Raw genomic sequence first — 19,866 nt, 5'->3', positions numbered from 1 at the left:
GCAGGTCCTGAATTTCTTTCATGCAAATGAACTAACACTTTAATTTTATCTTCAAAGAGTATCACTTTCATTGGTTATTTTGATAAAATACCAAACTAACAGCCTTTTTGTTTAGATATCATTGTTCATTTGCAAGGATAAAAGAAAAAATAACTAAAATTTATAATTAAAACATAACACTGATATTTACAATCTGTATATATATTAAAAGCAAAATGTTCTGACCCCACTGAAACTAAAACAAACACTTTATAAAGAAACAGCATGCAAGTAGGTCACACTGATTGCAGGTGTGGTCAACAATTCATTCCTCAAAAAGACCACCTGTTAACTCTGTGGACTTGACATGAAATCATGGAAAGGGTTAACAAGGGGAGCCTTTGTGTAGGGCAGCAGTGCCTGCAAAAAAAGGGGGACCAAGCAATAAAATAAGGGCATTGCACATTACAAAAGGAACTTCAAACTATGATTCAACTAGGATCAGTGCTTCCATGAGGTAGTGCTGCTTGCACTCTGGGCTAATTTGCCCTTGAAAACAAGGAATGGGGTTTTGGTCAACATATGACACAGTTGCATGGAACAATGAACAAATATTGTTCATTTGTTTCTTTTATATTTGCAGAATAGGCTAAAGTCTTGAATACTCTGTTGTTTGGAAGCATCCTTGGGATTAGGAAAAGGGAAACCGAGACAAAAAGAGGGGCACTTGCCCTCATGTACAGTACAATACAAGCATCCATGGTGTAGGGATAGGAAACACAGACTTCAACTCCAAGTCCAAGTCAAAACTGAAGAGACGGCCATTTGTTAGCTCTCATAGCAACTATTCTCCAAGTTTGATTTTTGAATAATAACCTTTGGTTATATACAGAATACAGATTTAATTTTAGTTTTTATATTATTTTTAATAATTTTTATCTGTATATATATAATTATTAAAAGCAAAATGACCTGTCACAGCAACACACAAATAATGTAAATTTAAAATTTAATTTGATTTCAATCTTAATTAATTGGGCTGAAATTGAAAAAATTACAGACCTATAAACACTGTTGCTCATCTGTGTCTTTCCTTAATCTCAAGAATGGTGCTAGATAAACGAAATTCAAGAGCAGTTATAGAAAGCTTAGGAGCAGGAAGCCCCAATTAACTTATATGAACTTCTGATTCAAGTCGGAAGTCATGTTATTTCAATTCAAAAATTTCCCCTGAACGGAATTAGATACCTAACCAGCATGACTATATTGCTAACAGGAAAAGTATGATGTACAGGGGCAAGACACTACAGTACTAATTTAACATATCTTGCCGAGTTTCTTAAAGTGGAGAGCATATATTTTAAATTAAATAAATTAAAAATAAATCACAACCAAGTCTGAGTCAAAAGTGAAGTCTGTGTTTCCTATTTTTTGTTAAATTAAAAATATGATTAAAAATTGCAGCTGGCATTGTGGCAATGTCACAATAAATAATTGCTTGTTTTGATTTTATTTTTAATTTTGGTTTTCAGTGTAAAGGCCTAAGTTTTAATTATCATATTATTTTCAGTTTTAACTTTAATTTTACTTTAACTTATTTTGTATTAATTCAGTTTTATTTTTAATAATTTTAATTTATTTAGTTTTACATTAATTTTGCTTGCATTTTTTTAACCCTTTATTACAATTTTTAAAATTAATTGTGACTCTTTTTCTTTTGCGACATAACTATAAAAATTGTTTTAGCATTGTTTTGCACAAAAGATAATTAAAATAAATTTAAATTTGATTCTTTTAGTAATTTTATAAATATGCCTACTTTTTAAAATTTTTTTAAAATTTGAAATTTTAAGCGAGTTAATATTAAATGAACTAGGGTAGATGTACCAGTTTTGACCAGTGTAGTACCAGTTCTGGCCAGAAAACAAATTTAACTTAAAAATATAATCACAAATGAAACAAACTTTTATTGTTAACTGTGTGAACAGTTAACAATAAAAGTTTGTTTCATTGGACAGATTTGAATATGTGGTGATTATATTTCTAAGTTAAATTTATTTTCTGGCCAGAACTGGTACACTGGCCAAAACTGGTACATCTACCCTATCAGACTATCTAGTATATACTAATATGAAACACAGCATTTACTCTCTGCATAAGTATAAGTGCTGAAATAATACAAGAAATTATAATTAATGAACAAAAATTATTGTGACATTGTCACAATTCTGGGTTGCAAATTTAATCATATTTTTAATTTAAAATATATGCTCTTGATATCAAATTAGTAGTGTCTTGCCTCTGTACATCATCCTTATCCTGATAACAAGAGAGTCATGCCAGTCATCTAAGTAACTTTGTTCTGTGGAAAATTTTTGAATTGAAATCATGTGACTTCCATCTAGATCAGAAGTTCATGTATAGTTAATTGGGTCCTGTCCCAAACTTTCCATATCTAGTCTTGATTTTCATCTAACACTGTTCTCAAGATTAAGAAGGACAGACAGCTGACAGTGAGAAATTCCCACTGTCTTTTATAGGTCTAAAATTTTTTTACATTGCAGACCAATTAATACAGTGTAAGAAATTGTAATAAAATGTGTTTAAGATTTAAAAAATAATTCATATTTGTTCCTCATTTGTTTCATCATTTTTCTTAATCCTTCCACAAATTGCAAAATTTTGGCTTTAATGTAAAAAAATGGTTGCAGACTTAATCACAATATGCAAAATATACAAATTTGGAGCTTCTACCACAAATAAATATTGTAGAACATATTTTTTTTATTATAAAACATAAGGTAATCAATTAAAAAAATGCAGCAGAGTCTGATTGAAAGAATTATTTAAGATACTTTGAACAGATTCCAAATGATCCCCAAAGCTAAGATAACAATACAAGATTAAAATTTTAATACAGTGGGTGATAAGTTAACAAACATAATCTATTCCTAGACTTTGTTCACTATCCGAATTGTTCGTTAACTGATTATTGATTTACCATAGGTTTTTATGGGAATTTGATTAATTTGTTCTGGAAACTTCAAAACATAAAAAAATATATATATACTTTCTTACTACGTTTATTTATATGTAATAATAAAAATACATATATACACAGTCTTGCATTTTTATTAGTTATGTTTTCTCCGTTTATGGGGGTTAAAGAATCTTTCCAATGTCAATTGCTTTTCTCTCTTCTTCAGGATTTTTCAGAAGTAATTAATAACATTGTAATTGTAGAGATCCCCAAGCCTATTAACCTCAACCTGGTTTGGATGCCATTCTAAGACCGTTGTTCTGACATCCTCCACTTCTTCAAAAGATTTTTAATAGCAGATATCGGCATTAATCCTCTTTTTCAGAAGAAAACATATCTCCAAGTTTCTTGGTGTTTTTCATTCAAGAGTTCTTGGCTTTCTTTTATTGTCAGGTCCATTTCAGGTTCAATTATGAGCTCTTCAATGTTAAATAAAGAACATTGAACATGTGATTTTTGTTACTCCTTAAGCTGCTTAAATCTTCTTGATTATACAGTATTTTTCTTAGATATGATTGAACTGCAGCCTACTGTAGACCTGCTCAAGCCATACTGCCCAGAAACATCAAACATCTTCTGCCCACTCTCTACCTTTGCTATTATACTCTCACCTTTTGAAAATAAAAAACTGACGTAAAACTTAACAAGTGCCTGCCTGACAGTCTTGCAAATACTATAAAAAATTCTTTCTGCCAGAAAAATAAAAGGCTGGAATTACAAGGGAGAGTTTCAAAGTTCAGAGGAAAACTATCCAATCAGTATATACCGGGTTGAGCGTCGATGTCGACGTCTCCCATGCTCCAAAAAGTTCCGAATTGTTGCCTGAAGACAAGGGAAGACCAATTAGTATTCATTACTTTACATCAGTTCTTCTTGTGTTTGTTCTGCGAGGTTTTTGTTGTCCGAATATAAAAATCTTTTGCAAAAGTGTTCATTATCCGATTTGTTCGTTAACTGATCACCCACTATATTAGTTTACTGGGAAACATTGCAACTTTTCAAGATACTGTATTGTTTAAACTTCACACAATTTTCTTTCTTTTCTTCTTAGATATTTTTTTTTATAATTTTATGCAAGATTTTAGATCACTACCAACATTCTATAAAACATAATAAAACATAAAATCAACAATATTGTGGTGTAATTTATTAAATGTAAAGCATAATATTTTGTAAGACAAGCAATTTCAATAAAACATCTTCACCATGTGATTGGAACAGAATACAGATTACAAATTTAAAATAAATCAAACACTTTCAAAGTCTAAGGACAAAGTTCTAAAAAGATCAAACTAATAAAAAAAAATTTTAAGAGAGAGGAGAAGGACTCATTATTTCAACACTAAGTAGTGAAACCAATGCTTCGATAGACTTAGAATGGGTTAGTTGGGGTCATACATAATTATATGGACAGTTTCCTAAATATAAACTAAAGCAGGATCAGAACAATGACGCAACAACCAGCTATTCAGTCAAACAAAATCAAAGTCATTATCTAACACTGCTTTAGCCAGTGTTTGGTCACGTGCATTGCTTGCAAAATGTTTTTTTTTTTAATGCTTTGATATGGATGTAGTAAACATTCCAGTTGTCACTCCTCCTTAATTGATGTGACAACTAGAATGTTCATGTCTTGCATGCTATAAAATTACTGATATTAAGAAATCATAAAAACAATTTGTTTGTTTCTGTATTTGTTTCGACATGATGATAATTTGGTGCTGAAAACTTAAACTGCATGAACAACAGGCCTCTACTTCCAGGTGAGCAGGAAAGTCACCACACTGTTCATTTTCTTGCCATCCATTTAACTATTTGTAAAGGCCCTATTTTAACCAGAGTATACAAAAAACCCTCTTATCAGTCAATTTTTATATCAGAGGAGTCAAGAGACCCATACATCTTCAGGGTTCTAATCAAGAGAGTTTATACAAATGTTTGAACATCCATGATGGAATAAAAGAACTCAACTACATCATGCATATTACCAAGGAGCATGGTTACCCTTCCATCATCATTAGCGGGTCTAATCACCATGTATATATCCCTGTCCACTTCCACTACAAATAAAGATGATGGTTACAAGATCATTAGATACAACCAACATCTTGCTGAAATATACAAATAACTAGCCTGAACAAAAAATTAAAAAATTTATTTGATTTGAAACAAAAATTAAAAGAACATTTCAGTATTCCAAATTCCTGATGAAGACCTTTAGAATAGGTTGGAAACATTAGATGTTAGTTTTGACAAATGCTGAACTGTTTTGAAAGGTTAGTGAAAATGTGTGTAGAAGTCTGTTCAGTTTTGAATAGAGTAATTCTTAATATAAATAGCCTTAGCCAAACAATATCAAAACTGCATTTAAAAGGAATCCATCTATATACTCTTTACTTAGAAATGCAAAAGACCTCACAGATAAAAAATGCATGCTGGGGATTTATTCAATTGTTGTAATAAATAGCACAAGTTGCAAGGAAGTAGAAATATTTCACCTGATCATGTTTTGCAAAGGTTCAAATTCTTGTACAATGCTACTTGATTTGGCAACAAGCAGACTCGTGCAATTCAACTCAAACTTGAGAAGTTAGCAGCTGTGAGAATTGTTTTGAAACTTTGATGAAAACTTCAGCTTGTTATTTGATAGGAGAAAACATGACAATTAATAAAATGCTAGCCAAAGAGAATTATAGATTCAGACAGTATATTCTTCAAAGTCAATTAAATACAGGAGTAAAATATTTTGTGCACTTAATGCTAAAGTTTTACACACTTCAAACCTTGAAATTTATGTAAGAAAACAAAGTTTTTATTTCTTCTGCTAGTAGAAGTTACAAAAAAACTATCTTCAAGATTAGGAATAAGTAGTTGCTATTTTTAATACCCAAAATTTAATAAAAAGTTTACTAACAGTAATAACCAGGTTTAAAATATTATTAAAAAGTTTAAATTCAGAATGGTATTACATTAAATATTCAAATGGAAGTGTACACGAGATGTATTTATCAGATATGTCAGGGTTGGGCAACCCGTAGCCCCGGACGGCACAAAATATTAAAAAAGGAAGTATGTAGAAAAAAATTCTATCATTTTCTACAACTTAGCAAAAATTTGGTAAAAAGTAAAACAAGCAATCAGCTGACAGAAACATCAAAACAGATTTAAAACTAACAGTGACTAATATTCGGCCAAATATTTTGGATACATTACATTCATATCAATTCCAGAAGTCATATTAAGTATATCTATGTTAATTTATAATCACATACAAATAAATAATTGTAATTTATCTGCAATTTTTCCTTTTCTCCACTTGTGCACAGTCTGCATCAGTTTAAAAGTTTTAAATGTGGCCCTTACATAGAAAAAGATTGTACATCCCTGATACATCACGACCCAGGAGTTTCTAAATTTGACTAACTTCCAAAATAAAAATTCATTGATGTTATGGGATAAGCTTCACTGCATTTTTAAAGAAGTTTTGATTTAATTAAAAAATTAATTTATAAATGCATGACTGATTATTCATTTGAATCCAAAAACTGATAATTTTTTCCAACTTAAAAAAAAATGATTATTTTCCAAATTATATACAGTTTTACATTATATAAAATTTTTTCTCAGAAAACTATAAGAGGTTTTATGCGTTTTTATAAAGTTTTCCCCAAATTATTAAAAATATATATATATTTAATTTTACAAATTAAAAAATTCATTACAACTGGCATTACAAATTATTTTGTAATCACAATTCGATTACAAAATGGATGATTTTTTCCACGGTATCAATAACTTTCGCGGTTGTTTGTGATTTTAATAAGCCAATGGATAAAGCGCAAATTTTAAATTTTGTTTATTAGCGATGACGTCAGAAAAAATAGTTCCTAAATAATTTTATATTTATAATTAATTAAAGTTACAATTTATAATTCTAATTATGCAAAAAGTAAATTCAATCAATAAAAGTTTTATTTAGCGATTAATCTTACTTATGTCGATATTGTTCTTTTCTATTATTTACTTACCCTGGGCGGACGACTTCTCCTTCACGAGCAATTAACTTTTGTACAGTACCTTCAATAGTAGATTTTAATTTCATCTGTTTTCCATCTCCATTTCCATCTATGTCCGAAATTGTTTCGTAAAGCAATAAAACTGTACCTTGAAATAACCTATTTCCAGGTTTTACTTTCCATTTTGTCAAAAAAATTGAATTTCTTCCATGAAATATAAAGTCTCTTTTATCAGACGCCATTTTTATTCCCGCTCGAAACAATCCCGCATAAAAAAATTATTTATTACGCATTTAAATTAGTTTATTTACTTATGAAAATAACTAAACTATTATATTGCGTGCAAGTAATGAATTTCGTATGAATGTATTAGATTTGTATTTTATATATAAAATGTATTTTTGACCAATGATATTATAAGACAGTAAAAAATTCGGCGAACTTTCGATTAAGTTTCTTCTTTTCGGCATGCGCAGAAACCATTTTAAATTTATACTGCCATGTATTTTTAATATCTTTATAAAATATATTTATTTTTATAGAGGGCAGTGAAAATTTTTGAAAAATTACAAGAAATTATTGTTATACACAGAAAATAATGTATTAATATTTTAAAATGTTGTTATATAATAACGTCTTTATTTTAAGTAAAGATAATATCATCAGTTTAAAATTAAATTTTAAAAAATTCAAAAGAAATTTACTAGGCCCACCGGTTCCGTTCCCTGAACACTGGGAGTTCGGTCGTGGATTCACACCTCGCCAGGACGGGCTGGCTTCGTGGAGTTTTCCGCGTTTTCTCCACATCTGTAACGCCTGAATAGGGGCCAGTTACCTTTAAAAGACTTTAATGGCCGGATGGCCGAGCGGTCAAAGACGAAACTTACCACTGTGGGGGACCTGGGATTGAATCCGGACGGGTCGAAAAATTCCGGGAATTTTCCGGGGGTTGTCCGTCCGGATAACTGTCCGATGTCGGGTTCCGTCCCTCATCCCGGCCGCCTCACTGTGGGCCTGGCTGAACCCATAATGGGCTTGCTTAAAAGAGGTCCCCTTAGTGCCCACAGGGCGGAAAGAGTTAAGGGAGGAAGTCAGGAAGTCGTGCTGAAAGGAACGCTCTTCGTTTTCATGCTGGGTAGAATATTAGTGTATCATTCATCTAACAAGTAAAATAAAAGTCGGATTGTAACCATATTTGAGAAGAATCCATGCTTTTATCTCTCTGTTCTTTTGTTACCAATTTCATCGACATTGACTAATTGTAATAGTTTGTAAATCCGACTATGATCTGATATCAAATAATTAGCGACTGGTTTCGTCAATAAATTGCAATGACGGATTAACAAATTCTTGTCTTTAAAGGACGTGATTAGTAAATCGTATAATATAAAATTTGAAATTTTCGTTTTGGTATTTATTGTTTATTAATTTAAGCTTACCGAAAAACAAATGTAACCGACAAGTACATTTTTCAGATTAAGTCAAATTATATAGGCCATTTAGGCATAAACGCATGAGGCACTAGCTTGGAACTTCGCAGACGTAGGAGACACCAATAAAATTAATTGTGATAAAAAATTAAAAATACACAAATTTTACTGCGTAAAAACTATATAATAAATATCACGATCATGCAATACTTGATGGTAGATACTTGAAGCCTTAGTCCGACAACAAATCGGGTCTTCTCATTTAAAATAAAATATTAATAAACTGCATAGCAGCGAGTATACCAAATTGCTTTTTTCCAACTTAAGTTGGCAAATTGGAAGGAAGATATTTGCCATAACATTGACATAACTGTCTCCCATCTTACGTTGGAATGACTTATTTCCTTTCATCCTCTCGTGTGCAAGTTTCCAGAGGCGAGCATCCGGTGAAAAATGCGAAATTCTAATTAAAATATTAAACGTTCGTGCTTGCTTTAGTGATCAGCCTCTTTAGATTCGAAACCAAAACCTATTGGCTGGTCGTCATATCTTCACATGCTCCAGTGGCGTAGCGAACATTACTGGCTCCCGGGGCACGACACTTTATTGACGCCCCTTCCCCCTCCAGAAACACATATAGTTTGTCTTGGAGACCATTTGGGGGCCCCTCTGCGAGTGGCGCCCGGTGCATGATACTCTCTGCGAGCGGCGTTCTTGCCCCCCTCGCTACGCCATTGACATGCTCCATATTGCTTGTCATGTTATGCGATATCAAAAATTAAATATTTGTGTTTAAACAGATAGGCAAAATAATTGTTTTTTTTTCTGATTATATTTCGTGGATTTGTCCAGGCCCACAATGTAACGGCTGGTGGCGAGTAACAGGGTCACAGACATATCCAGAACAGACCGCCCATAAAAAAATTCCTGGGATTACTTACCCGGATTTAATTCCTGGTCCCCATGGTGGTGGGCTGACGCTTTATCGGGTTGGCCATCGTAGTAAAGCGATTTGTTTCAGCCAGATGATCAACATTAAACAAAAATACGTTTACTAACATACGGAAATTCTTTCCTGTTCGAGAAATACATCATTTTCCTCAATGTTCACTGCAATTTATTCTTGATTCAGAAAAATTAGTGCCATTTCTTGGATCGAGCGCATAAACATAACTCATGATATGGGATTGTGAATTGAATGATATGAACAATTGCGGTTGTATAATCTAAGTAGGGTTTTAATATTTTTACAATAGAATACTTTGTTTTTTTTTACTTTTTCTTAATGAAATATTTCCTATTTGACGATATAATTATTTGATTAAAAGTGTGACATTTTTATCAACCGGCTAATCTTTTCCGGAAAAGCGGGACACGAAAATTCAAAAATCGAAATTATTCAGTTAAAATTACGAATTTTGATACCAATTAGTTGATGCTTTTTTTTTTTTTTTTGTAACTCTTTCCGCCCAGTGGGCACTAAGAGGGCCTCTTATAGCAAGCCCATTATGGGTTCGGCCAGGCCCACAATGGGGCGGTCGGGCGGTGATTAGTTGATGCTATTAAATGGTTATAGATCGAGGGGTGGAGAAACAAAGGGAATCGTATGTCATATCTCGAGTGGGATCGGATTTAATGACGATTTAACTCATTAGCATTTACAATTCTTTCCCTGTCCTCAAAATGGCAAAAGCTTTTTGCTATTTTATAATAATTAAAAAAATATAAAAAGTTTTTATTAATAAAATATCATAACAGATGGGGCTACAAACAGTTTTAAATGTTGCTGGGAAAGACTGCTATTCCATTACTCTTTTAAACTCCTTTGACTCTATGCAGAAATAGTATCATCTACAAATAGAATTAATATTGTAATAGAATTTATTTTGTAATATGATCCTAAATATATGTAATTAAAATTCAAATTTTGGAATAAAGATTTTAAATGAATAGAATACTTTCTAAAATTTGAATTTTAGAATTTTTACTCCATATATTTTACCTTATACTGGTAGGTTAACAATCAATATGTAAATGAGTTATGTGAAGTATTAATATTACTTTTTGAAATTTATATGTCAATCATTTTCTAACTTTCAGGAAAAGTTATAATGTTTAAAAAATGTCTTCTAAAATTTTCTTCTTAGCTTTTGATAATAGAACTAAAGTATATTTTTAAAAATATTTTTCATAAATTCATAACAATATAAGATAAATATATTTGTATTTAAGCAAACTAAAGGATTTTTATGAATTATCAAAAATGTTTTTAATAAATTTGTACAAATTTATTTGATAAGAGTATTATTCATATATAAAACACCTTTATGTTTTTATATATTGTGTATGTGTTGTGTGTATTTTTAAAATTTATCTGATTTTTTAAAACATTTTTATTTTATTTTAAACAGAGTTATTTTAATTGCATTATTTTTTAGTTCCAATAACTTGTGTTTCAATGACTTGTACATTTTTACAGTTTTTTGAAAATCTGTGAAATGTTTTTGCTCTTGGTATTATCTATCGTTGTATTTTTGTATTGTCTTTATATCTATAATTTTAATTATAGATATAATAATGTGTTTTTCTTAATTAGGTGTTTTATTTTTCCAGCTGTTATGTACAGTATACATTACAAGGGAAAGTATAGGAATCATGCCAAATTTAACACTCCAAGTTTTTTTACAAATCTCTACATTTTGATACCTTTTGAACCAAAAAAGAAAAAAAAAACACATATATATATATTCATGGAATTTTTTGTGTGTGTGTTGGTGTCTATTTTGTTTAATATCTCAGGATGGGGTAGCTTGTTTATAAGGAACATTGATACTACTAGATTTTAGTGGTGAAAGGTCGAGGGAGTGCAATGATAGAGAGTGGTCACGTGTCATATCGTGAGTGGGGTTGGACTTAATGAAGATTTTTACTTGTTAGCATTTACAATTTTCTGTAAAACTTATCTCTACCCTTAAATTAAGCATTTTGCTGTTTTATAATAATTAAAAATATAAAAAGTATTTTTAAATAAAATGCCATAATAGATTGTGCCACACACAATTTTAACTCTTGCCAGGAAAGTTATGCAACTTGTCTCTGGATTTTTATATATATTTCATCAAAAAATTCATCAAGTACATCAATTTTTTTATGATGTGATTGTGTTTGAATTTTATATGTGATGATTCATTAATGCAGAAACAATTCCAAGTTCTTTAAAAATAAAACAATAAGCTGTTTTACTAAATTCACATTTATAAGTTTCTCTTAAGTATTTTCAGGCAACCAAGCCTGTCTGACATTGACTTTATGATAACTCCTGACAACAGGCTTGGTTGTGCAAAAATACTTGAGAGAAACTTGTTATTAAAGAGAAACTCCAGTAAAGCAGTTTGTTTGTTTGTCATAATGATTCATTTATTAAACATTTGTTTTTTGAGAAAAACAACAGAGATGTAGAGGAAGGTATTAACCATAAGTCAAGACAATATAAAAATTGTTATCTAAATCTAGGGTTGCCAGATATTCGTTATTTCAAAGGTCAATCCTTTATTTTAGCTAAACTGTCAGTGTCCTTTATTGAAATAAAAAAGGATGCAACTTGTCCTTTATTTTAATTTTTCAATATCTGTGTTTTGTAATAGCAGTGGATTTCATTAGAATAGCAGAAAAAGAAAGACACTGCTATTAATCAGAATCTGAGAAGCAAGTAGAGTTTAGGGACCCAATTAGTCATTTGAAATCATTTTATTAATTGTAATATCATTTCATATCATTTGATCATTTGAATCTGCCCAAAAACTATTTCAGAAGTGATATTAATTGATATTACTTGAAAATAATGAAATGATACTTTTCTTATTGTTTCTGGAGCATTATGGTTTATTCCCTATTCCTCCATTTTCATTTGATGATGCAATTTAAAAATTATTTAAAATATTTAATGAATAATAAATTTACAGACTTTTTAACTGACAAAAATGAATGTGACTTCAGCTGTAAGTTGTAGTGCTCTAGGAACAATTAATCAGCAAGAAATAAAATTCTGTGGCCATTATGAATGGAATCCTGAATTAACAAACAGCTTATGTTATGGAACTTTCTTTCTGTTAATTGGATGTGAGTTGTGTAATTATTATTCAAAATACACATTTATTTAAATTTTTAATATATATTTTAAATTTTCAGCATTGATTAAAGGCTGCCTTGGACGTTTTCCTTTTTTGCATATATTATCAATTCTTTTGTTAAGTTCTATGTTTGGTTTTATTTTTAAATACATTTTTCTAACATATCATCTTTATAATATATGGAGAAAATTTATCACAGATAATTTTTATATGCCTATTATGATTTATAATTTGGCAATGACAATGAATTTACACATATTTATTCAATCATTACTTCCGTGTGTCTTTTTATCCATCTTAGGATTTGGTATGTGTAATATTTGTATATTGAATTATTATTTTTGAGTATTTTAATTATATGAAGTGATTGATATTAATTTTTACAGGTATAACATTTGTAACTGTGACTTTCTATTTTGAAATTGTTTTCATTGAAATTGGAAAAAGTTGGTTTATGTCTGTTTGGATGGGAATTACCTTGTCTCTTATGTCATCTAGAATATTAAGAAATGCTTTAAGACAAAATGGTAATATTAAGTAAAAGTATTGTTTTTAATTGGAAATATTAACAAATATGACATGATTTTATGGTCTGTTAGGAGTTGCAGATCATTTCATTATATTAATTGCTGGTGAAACACTGTTAAATACTGTCATATCATTTATTGCTTACAAATTAAAATTGGAAATTCAAGCAGATAATATAAATGGTAAATATTATTGCTTATTACCTTTATTAATGGTTTTATGGTTAAATATACATTGTTTTTACATAGTATTTAACATTCTTCAAATCGTCCTGGGCCATTTAATTTCTCCAATATTAGGATACATTATTGGTGTGGTGACTTTATATTTTATGAAATTTCTAGTTGAAGATAAATGCAAATCAGCTTTGTTTTTAATAATTTGTATATTTGGAAGTGCTATACTGACAAATTTTTTACCAGGCGTTTCAAGTGCATTATGCATATTTTCTCTTGCAATTTATATTAATTTAAATAGAACTGGTATTGAACAAATATTACAAGAGGATTTACATGAGTAAGTTATATTCATTATTATTATTATTATTTTAATGTAAATTAATTTAGTTATTTTATACTGTTTAAATTACTTTGAATTATGTATTTTCTTAGCATAAGGTTGCCATTGAGAACAAATCACACAGGAACACTTTTAGTGGAAAAAGGTTTGTTTATTGATAGGAAAGGATATGCATTTCAGGCTTAATGCCCTTCTTCAGTCCTATAATAACAAAATTGTCAGTAATTCAATCCTTTGAATTAATTCAAGTAAATGAAAAAAATTAAAATTAAATAGATTTCATTTTCATAAAATCTAAAGTAAAATATATTAATACTACTACAAAATATTTGTTATTTTTATAAAATTTATAACAATTACGTCTAATATGGATGGTATAGAAATTCAGAAAATTTATTTGTTGGGCTGCAATTTGAAAAAAAAATTGTAGATCTATAAATTTCTACTCTTGTCCATCCACCTGTCTGTCTTTCCTTAATCTTGAGAACAGAGTTAGATAGATGAAAGACAAGACCTGATATGGAAACCTTAGGGAAGTTCTTATATAGTTAATTAGGGTCTCCTGATTAACTATATAAGAACTACTGATGCAAACTGGAAATCATGTTATTTCAATTCCAAAAATTTTCCCCTGAAAGGAGTGAGACAGATGACTGGCATGACTTAATTGCTAAAGGTAAATACTTTGATGTACAGGGGCAAGACACTGCTAATTTGAAGGTGGAGAGCATATATTTTAAATTAAATAAATTAAAAATATGATTAAACATTGCAGCCTGGCATTGTGACAATGTCACAATAAATAATTGCTTGTTTATTCTTATAAATTGCATGCATACAACACCATTATTTCTTTTCAGGTTGTTAAACTCAATAAGTTTTATGGTGGAAACATTACTTTCAAGTTCTGTGGGATTTACTATATCAACATTACTTTTACATTGGAATTATATAAATTTTATTATTTTATTAGAGGCATTTCATTTATATATTATCATCATTATTGGCAGGTAATGTTTTGACTGATTTACTTTATAACTGTTTTATTATTCCCTATGTTAAAAATTCATATTTTTGAGTATTACTCTTTTTTTTTTTTTTTTTTTTTGTTTCATTTATTGATTTTGACTAGTGTCTATTCATTTTATTAGTGAATTTAAAATCATTTCTTGACAATGTTAATATTCTTTTTAAGAATATAAACATTCTTAAAAAGAATATATTCTTCTTGACAATGTTTATATTTTTTTTTAAGAATATAAACATTGTCAAGAAATGATTTTAAATTCAGTATTTCATGTTCCCCATTACAACAAACAAATTTTGGAAAATTACTACTTTTTTTTTAGCAAGAATGTTATTGACACGACAACAAACCTACATGCTACAACAGTTTCAGATGGCAGTTATTACAATCATCCATTTATTGGAAGCAGAGATGTTACCATCTAATACCTTCAATGATTGTTAATTCCACACTTAATTTAAACAGAATCTACTTTTTATAACACAAATGATACTAAAAAGTCATTTTTTGAACAAAGTTTATATTCTTAAAAGAATGTAAACATTGTTCAAAACATTGTTTCACACTTAATTGTGGAATTGTCAATCATTGAAGGTATTAGATGGTAAACATCTATGCTTCCAATAAATGGATGATTGTAATAACTGCCACCTGAAAACTGTTGTAGCATGTAGGTTTGCTGTGCTGTCAATAACATTCTTGCTAAAAAAAAAGAAGTAATTTTCCAAAATTTGTTTGTTGTAATAGTGAACATGAAATACTGAATGAAAACATATTGCCAATTCTTGACACAGGCTACTTTAGTTTATTTTGTACAAAATAGTCATAAATTAAATCTAAATTAATATAATTTGTGATTATTCTGTAAATTTGTTATATAACCAAGTTAAATTAAATTAAATTAAAATAATAAATTCATAATCAAGTTTATATTATCAATAGCTGGTTTTATTTCCTTTAATTTTTTTTAATCAATCTATTATTAAACAAATATATATTAGTATATTTAAATTTGTTTATTGATGTTTAGTTATTAAAATATTTACATTAAAAATGTTTGAAACTAAAATAATTTACAATTATTTTTAAATATTTATATAAATTATAGTAGCAATGATTAAGTGTGAATACTAATATGAAAGTTTTTTATATTTATAGATTGATTTTAATTTTAATATTAAGTCCCATACTCATGAAATTTGGATATGATTTAAATTGGCAGGAATGTATCCTCCTTGTTTGGGGTCCTGTCAAGGGTGAAAAATGTCTGTCTATTATACATGGATTATCATCAGATAATAATTATTATCATAATTCTAATCGATATATCATGAATGATTTTTCAAGTGAATATGATGAGGTAAAGAACTAACTAAAATTTTTGTATATTTTAATTTTGATTTTTTTTTTTAAATACATTTTTATTTTCCTGGCTGTTATGTATACATAACAAGGGAAAGTAATGGAATTGTATCAAATTTGACCCTCTGAGTTTTTTGCAAATCTACACATTTTGAAACCTCCTGAATCCAAAAAACTAAAAAGAAACAAGAATGACAAAAAATTTCCACTTACAAAGTGAGGGTGCCCATAGGGACACCCCCATTTTGTAAGTGGAATGTGCAAACTAGTTACTCGGCAGCTTGAGATCACTGAATTTCCTGCCTTCACCAATCACATTCTCACATTATACTACAGGGTCAGTCTTAAATGATCAACTAATAAATGAAAATTACCCTGTTAAGAAGATTGTACTAAATTGCTTACAAGTCTCAAAATATTTCTGCAGATTGGATCTATTCAAAGTTTACCTGTGTATTGACAAGAAAAGCAGTATTATACAGATCATATCAACTCACAGGGAACCTACCAGATAAAACAACTAAGCTTCAGGATAAAAACAGCACCAACTGAATTTTCATGTATTATTAACCAAATTCTACAGTGTTTACCTAAAACAATAGTCTACTTTGATGATATCTTTGTACACAAAAAACAAAGGAAGAATGCCAGAGGAATCTATTTTCTTTCCTAAACAGGTTGCAAAAATATGATCTCCATCTAAATGAAGTGTGCCTATTTCCAAATGAAAATTGAATATCTGGGTCACAGTCAAAAATAACAAGATATCTAAATCTCCATCAAAAGTTGGGCTATTATAGATATGCCTCAACCAAACAATGTACCAGAACTACAATGCTCGTGGGAATGGTGATTTACTATTCTCAATTCATACTTGATGTATCAACTTACAGTTGATACATCAAGTATGAATTGTCCATTCTGTAAGTTGTTGAGGAAAAACAAGAAAATTTGTGTGGTCAGCTGTGTGTCAAGCTGAAAAGTAAAATTGCTAGTTAATGCATGTTATTGCCATTCAACCCAAATATACCAGTCATGTTTGCCACTGATGCAAGTCCTCTTGGGCATAGCTGCAGTACTAACACATATTGTCGACAGGGAAAAACAACAATTGCTTTTGCATCCTGTTCACTCTCTCATATGTGGAGATGAACTACTCTCAATTACATCAAGACTCTCATTGGAGTAGATCACTTTTTCAATTACCTTTACAGCCAACATTTTACTCTCTATATTGACAATCAACCTCTAACCAGAATATTCCACTGGAACACAAAACAACTGAAGATTATATCTTTGCAATTATTACATTGTTCATTTTTTTTTAGCAGGATTTCACTATGACAATTTCCAAGAAAGGGTTTGAAAACTAGAATGTTGACTGTTTATCATGAACATCTACACAACAAACCTATATTTCTTCTGACATGATTATCAATGGAGAAACCAACCACACAGTGGCATGCAGTGACATTTGATGATAGGGAAGCTGTGCTGGCCCTGAATTGTTGGAAGCATTATATGATATTTTGATGTGTAGCATCCACCAACTAAACTGTGTGAGGTTGGTGCTCTGTAAAGTGCATGCGCGAAAGCCTGTATTCTGGATGCTTTACACGATTCAAATATTTTTGCAGTGGAAGCAGTCCCGTATTCGACAAAACAGCACAGAATATGCATACACAAATTTATATTCGAATATATATCAATACCAATCTTATCATTGTTTTCACATGTAGTATAGAAATTTGTAATAAGATACATAATGCGGTTGTAATAAAATACTAATTTTAATTAATTCAAAGTACATTCAAATATGAAAATAATTGCACAATATGTATTTATATTTTAGAAAATACAAGAAAAGTGGTGCTTCCACAGGGTCCATGGATGGCACGCCACTGCAACCAGATATGTCTTAACACTGTTGTTGGAATGTCAAAAGAAAAATTAGCATCAGAAGTAATCATTCGGGAAACAGAAAAAGAGAGATCTGTCCAAAATCAACCAACAACTACAATTAATACTTATTGACAGCAACCTTGTTCTAAATGGTGTCATCTTGTTTAAAGACAACCAATAGTAATTCTTAAAAGCCTTCAACCAGAATTATTAAAGGAGCACCATTCAACAGATCTCAGCATCATGAAAATGAAACAGCTTGCCAGACATCATTACACATGGAAAAACACTGACAAGGACATTGAAAGACTAATGTTAAGACCCTGAGGTTAGACCGAAGTCTACCGGTCTACAAAAAAAAAGGGAGAGAGAAGTCGGCTTACAGAAGACGTGTTTATTAATAACTAACACCAACTGGTGAACAAAGAAAGCTTACATACAAATTCCCTTCCAGCCTCAAGTGTACCGACAAAATTCCCGCGTGGAGAAAAATATAATTGTTCAGGATTGTACCTTGGACTGTCCTACGTTTGTACTGATTCACTTTAGTTCATTAATCTTTCCTACGGCTCCGATGGAGTTCGATTGTTGAAACACTTCTCCTTTGTTCTCCGGGGCTCCCCGATCCTCACTCACGTGCTCGATACAGGTCTTCCACAACGGACAGCGTTCGGCCTCCAAAGATCCGAAAAAAAGGTGCCCTTCTACCTCAGGACCTTCTATATATATCGTTTGCTGTTGCCGTCTCCCACGTGATCCTTCGGCAACCAATCCAAGGCCCCTTTTGCACGCATCCCCCAAAGGTGGAACAAAAGGGGACACGTGTCGTCAAAGAATGACGAAACAAAGAAAAGAGAACCCGTTACAAAGAAAACGCGATAAAATAATACCCGATACACAATAACGCGATAATAACTAGATACAGTAATAACGCGATAATAACCCGATACAGTGACGCGAAGTTAAGTCTAATGATATACAATATATACAAATAAACAAAAAAAAAAAAAAAAAAAAAAACGAACAAATAGTGGCGGAGCACTACACATCTCCCCACCAAAAGAAACTTACTTCCCGTAGTGTAATCTACGGAAGTCAATTGCACGCTCCCTCAGGTTATACGGCCTAACACGTGGTTTGATGTTAGTCACATCGTTCGCTTCGTGTTGGTCACCCTGTGTAGTGACCGTCTCGCCGCGTCTCTGCATTAATCTGTCGTCAAACAATTCCTCCTCATTCTTCGATTCAACTTTCTTGTCTTTCTTTCTCTTTGCCTTCCTCTTGCTAACAATCATCCGATCGTAACAGAGCTTCATACGATCGACGTGGATGGTCTCCACATTTTTCGAGTCGCAACTCTCCACACGGTAAGTCGTTGGGCTTAGTACTTTTGTGACCCGGAACGGGCCTTTATAATTGCTGGAAAATTTTCCTTTCTTAACGCCCATCTTCCTAACCCAGACTCTTTGCCCTTCTAAAAATTTTGTTAAAGTCCTACCTTTATTTCGGTAGTCCCTTACTTTACGATTATGATTCCTCGCCCGCATATTCGCGCAATCCCTCAACGAACGAAGCTTGGTTACCAAGTATGCCCTTCGCTCGTCGGTGGTCCAACCCTCGGAAACATGATCAATATTCGGGACGCGGGGGTCGAGGCCAAAAAGGAGGAAAGCTGGCGATTCACCAATAGCGGAGTGATGGGAATTATTATAAGTGAAACAAGCTGAGGGAACCATCTCATCCCACTCCTCTCCCCCGCTGGCGGATGATTTAGCTATCATCTCGATTAAAGATCTATTCACCCTTTCACACATACCATTAGAACATGGCCGATAAGCAGTTGTGATGTTACGATGGATCCCCAACCACTTGCAACAATCTGAGAAAAGTGAGGACAAAAAGTTTGTTCCCCTATCGGAGATAATAACTTCAG

At 31.0% G+C, this 19,866-nt stretch overlaps 2 protein-coding genes across 2 annotated transcripts in view; one reads left to right on the top strand and one right to left on the bottom strand.

Moving 5' to 3' along the window:
• Fcp1 (RNA polymerase II subunit A C-terminal domain phosphatase Fcp1) overlaps window positions 1-7,503 on the bottom strand; it is a 32,898-nt gene extending 25,395 nt beyond the window's left edge. Inside the window, exon 1 of the mRNA XM_067279540.1 lies at window positions 7,048-7,503. Coding sequence (XP_067135641.1) covers window positions 7,048-7,277 — 230 coding nt within the window. The 5' untranslated portion in view covers window positions 7,278-7,503. The remainder of the gene's footprint in view (window positions 1-7,047) is intronic.
• LOC136982969 (protein C10) overlaps window positions 1-12,643 on the top strand; it is a 352,942-nt gene extending 340,299 nt beyond the window's left edge. Inside the window, exon 4 of the mRNA XM_067279549.1 lies at window positions 12,626-12,643. The gene's annotated coding sequence lies outside the window, so the exon portion shown is untranslated. The remainder of the gene's footprint in view (window positions 1-12,625) is intronic.
• The last annotated feature ends 7,223 nt before the right edge of the window (window positions 12,644-19,866 follow it).

This window comes from Centruroides vittatus, unplaced genomic scaffold (assembly GCF_030686945.1).
Source record: "Centruroides vittatus isolate TY-2023 unplaced genomic scaffold, ASM3068694v2 contig_875, whole genome shotgun sequence".
Lineage (NCBI taxonomy): Eukaryota > Metazoa > Arthropoda > Arachnida > Scorpiones > Buthidae > Centruroides > Centruroides vittatus.
The sequence above is the reverse complement of the archived record's forward strand: the minus strand, read 5'-3'. Positions and strand labels throughout refer to the sequence as shown.